Source organism: Aphanomyces astaci (assembly GCF_000520075.1).
Source record: "Aphanomyces astaci strain APO3 unplaced genomic scaffold supercont1.101, whole genome shotgun sequence".
Classification (NCBI taxonomy): domain Eukaryota; phylum Oomycota; class Saprolegniomycetes; order Saprolegniales; family Verrucalvaceae; genus Aphanomyces; species Aphanomyces astaci.
In genome coordinates this window covers 17,669-20,043 of record NW_009798364.1, presented here as the reverse complement: position 1 = coordinate 20,043, position 2,375 = coordinate 17,669, and the positions used below count along the sequence as shown (strand labels likewise).

Below are 2,375 nucleotides of genomic sequence, written 5' to 3'. Positions count from 1 at the left end.
AGCTAATGGCTAGCCAATCAGGACACGGCATCCTAATGATGTACCGTGGATATGGCTGGCTATCTACTATCTGAGGAAAAGCCTCTAAAAGGCACAAAAACCTCCTACTAGCTGCAGCCAATGCTGCTACCTGAGGCTTCAGGGCAGTGGTGATGTTCATGACAGAACAGGGTGTTCTGACTTATTCGTCATGCGTGTGACTTCCAGCGTGCTGCTCCTCTACTACGCGCCAGACAACGAAACGGCGACGCATCCTACGGCTCTAATTATGAAAACGTATCAGATCATTGCTTTGTGAACGCAACCCTCTGCGTTCATTGGCCCTCTTAGACGACAAACTTGACAGTCCTTGGTACATGTTGTACCAAAGCCGTGACCCGCCGTCATTTATCGCAACAGTGTCAATTCCACCCAACGCATTTGACGACTTACTTTCCGTATTCAGTAGGCACTATACTGTTCAATCTGGCTTTGGACGGCATGACTGTCCAGCACGCGTACAGTTCAAGCACTGTGGGTTGGCAATGGTGTTGTATTTCTACACACAAGCGTCCGAAGCGAAGACGATGTGCGAATTGTTTGCAGTCGCACCCGCTACGTTCGCACGCGTATTGGTGAACGCCGAAAAAGCCTTGTCTTGTGCTTTAAAGACAATGCCGGACGCGTCGATTCGTTGGCCGACTTTCGCTCAGCAAACGTGTTGGGCCCAAGCAACTGAAGCCCGCGAACAACTTGTGACCGGTGTCTTTGCATTCGTCGATGGAAAAAATCTCCCAGTTCGGGAGCCGTCGTCATCGGATTTGCAAAATGCGCATTACAATGGTATCAATATATATATATATATATATTGAGAAAAAATTATTTAATATTGTTCCTATATGTATGCGTAGGATGGCTGCATTCCGTGTTTGTGACGGGTGCATAGTGCTAAGATGTTGATGGCACATTCATCTGGGGACGGCACAATTGTCCGGGGTTCTGGAATGATGGGGAGATGAGTCGCGGCCTTCAAGACCGACTAACAGACCCCAGGCTTTGTGCTCAAGGAATTAAAGTCGCATCTGATTCGGCGTTCCCAATCAGTGGGCGATGTGCTGGAAGAATCGTGACGCCGATTAAACAAGGAGATCCCGAAAGAGATCCACCGGATTGTCGGCTAGGACTGCAGGCTATGAGCGACTCGATTACATCACTACGACAGGCCGCCGAGTGGGGAATGGGAGCTGCGGTCAAAGTTACCGCCAACTAGATCTGAAATTGCCTTACGATCCAGCGTTGCAGGGTCGCCGTTTAATATAAACAACATATTTCGCTTGTACAACTATAGGGTGAGACGAATAGGAATAAGCCGGATTAAGAATGTCTTTCAAGTATAAATTGTTTTGAACTCATTAACAAAAATAATTCTTGACGCTTGGAATTTTCCCCAAGTAACTTCATATAAGAATATCTTTCAAGTTTATATTGTTTTGAACTCATCAGCAAAAATTATTCTTGACGCTTGGAGTTATCCCCAAATAACTTCATCATCATTGCCATTTGAAATTGTTCTTGACGGGCTCTGCTCGCGTTGTCCTCACGTCGTTGGGCATGATCGCGTTGATGGTTTTCACGACGAGGGCGCTCCTCGCACTTCTCTCGAATAATTTGACGTTGATGGTCTCGTTCCTCGCGTTCATCACACAGACTTTCACGTTCTACAACGCATTACTATGGTGTATTTCCCGCATATCATTGGTTTTTGCACGAAACCTTGTGCTTAGATTTATGGTTGCACTCGGCTGCTGTAAATGCTTAACGTACAAGGCATGCTTGTCTTCCAACATCATACGAGGCTTCATCTTGAATTGACAGTGAGCTTATTAAGCATCATGCATGCATTTGAATATTTGAAAGAACTTCGACATGCTATAATATTTGATTCTACAAATTATTGAAATTTGCCCGCTCCAAAGTTGGGGGGAGATCAGTATTCTAGTACAGCAAGTAGGCCTCAGAACCACCCAACACCTCATTTCTGCAAGGGGATAAGTTGCATTCCCAGAGAGTAACATGAGTAAAATCCTACATAAGCCTTGATTGAACGCACTGGAGTTTGGACATGCTATGCTAGGGGGAATGTGTGAAGGAGTATCGAAAGTTATCGAGTATCGACTTAGATATTTCTCCTCATGACATGTTAATAAGTCACAAGTTACTACTGCGTGTCGCGATGAAGTGGCTAGAATTCCGCATGCACTGAAGAATACTTGGGGGTCTAGCCCACAGCATGTATCCGCAAACTATCGCAAGTTGCTCCAATAACGCTCGAGCATGTACCCCGTGGGCGAGGCTAGCCCACGAACAACACAACCGGCGCCAAATCCGTCAACTAC

General features: G+C 46.1%; 1 protein-coding gene across 1 annotated transcript; it reads left to right on the top strand.

Annotated features, from left to right (window-relative positions):
* Positions 1–566: 566 nt before the first annotated feature.
* H257_17222 (hypothetical protein) lies at positions 567–1,249 on the top strand (the record flags this gene model as incomplete). Its single annotated transcript, XM_009845925.1, has 3 exons — positions 567–822; positions 891–917; positions 1,161–1,249. 3 exons carry the CDS (start codon positions 567–569, stop codon positions 1,247–1,249), a joined length of 372 nt encoding a protein of 123 aa, XP_009844227.1.
* Positions 1,250–2,375: the final 1,126 nt, after the last annotated feature.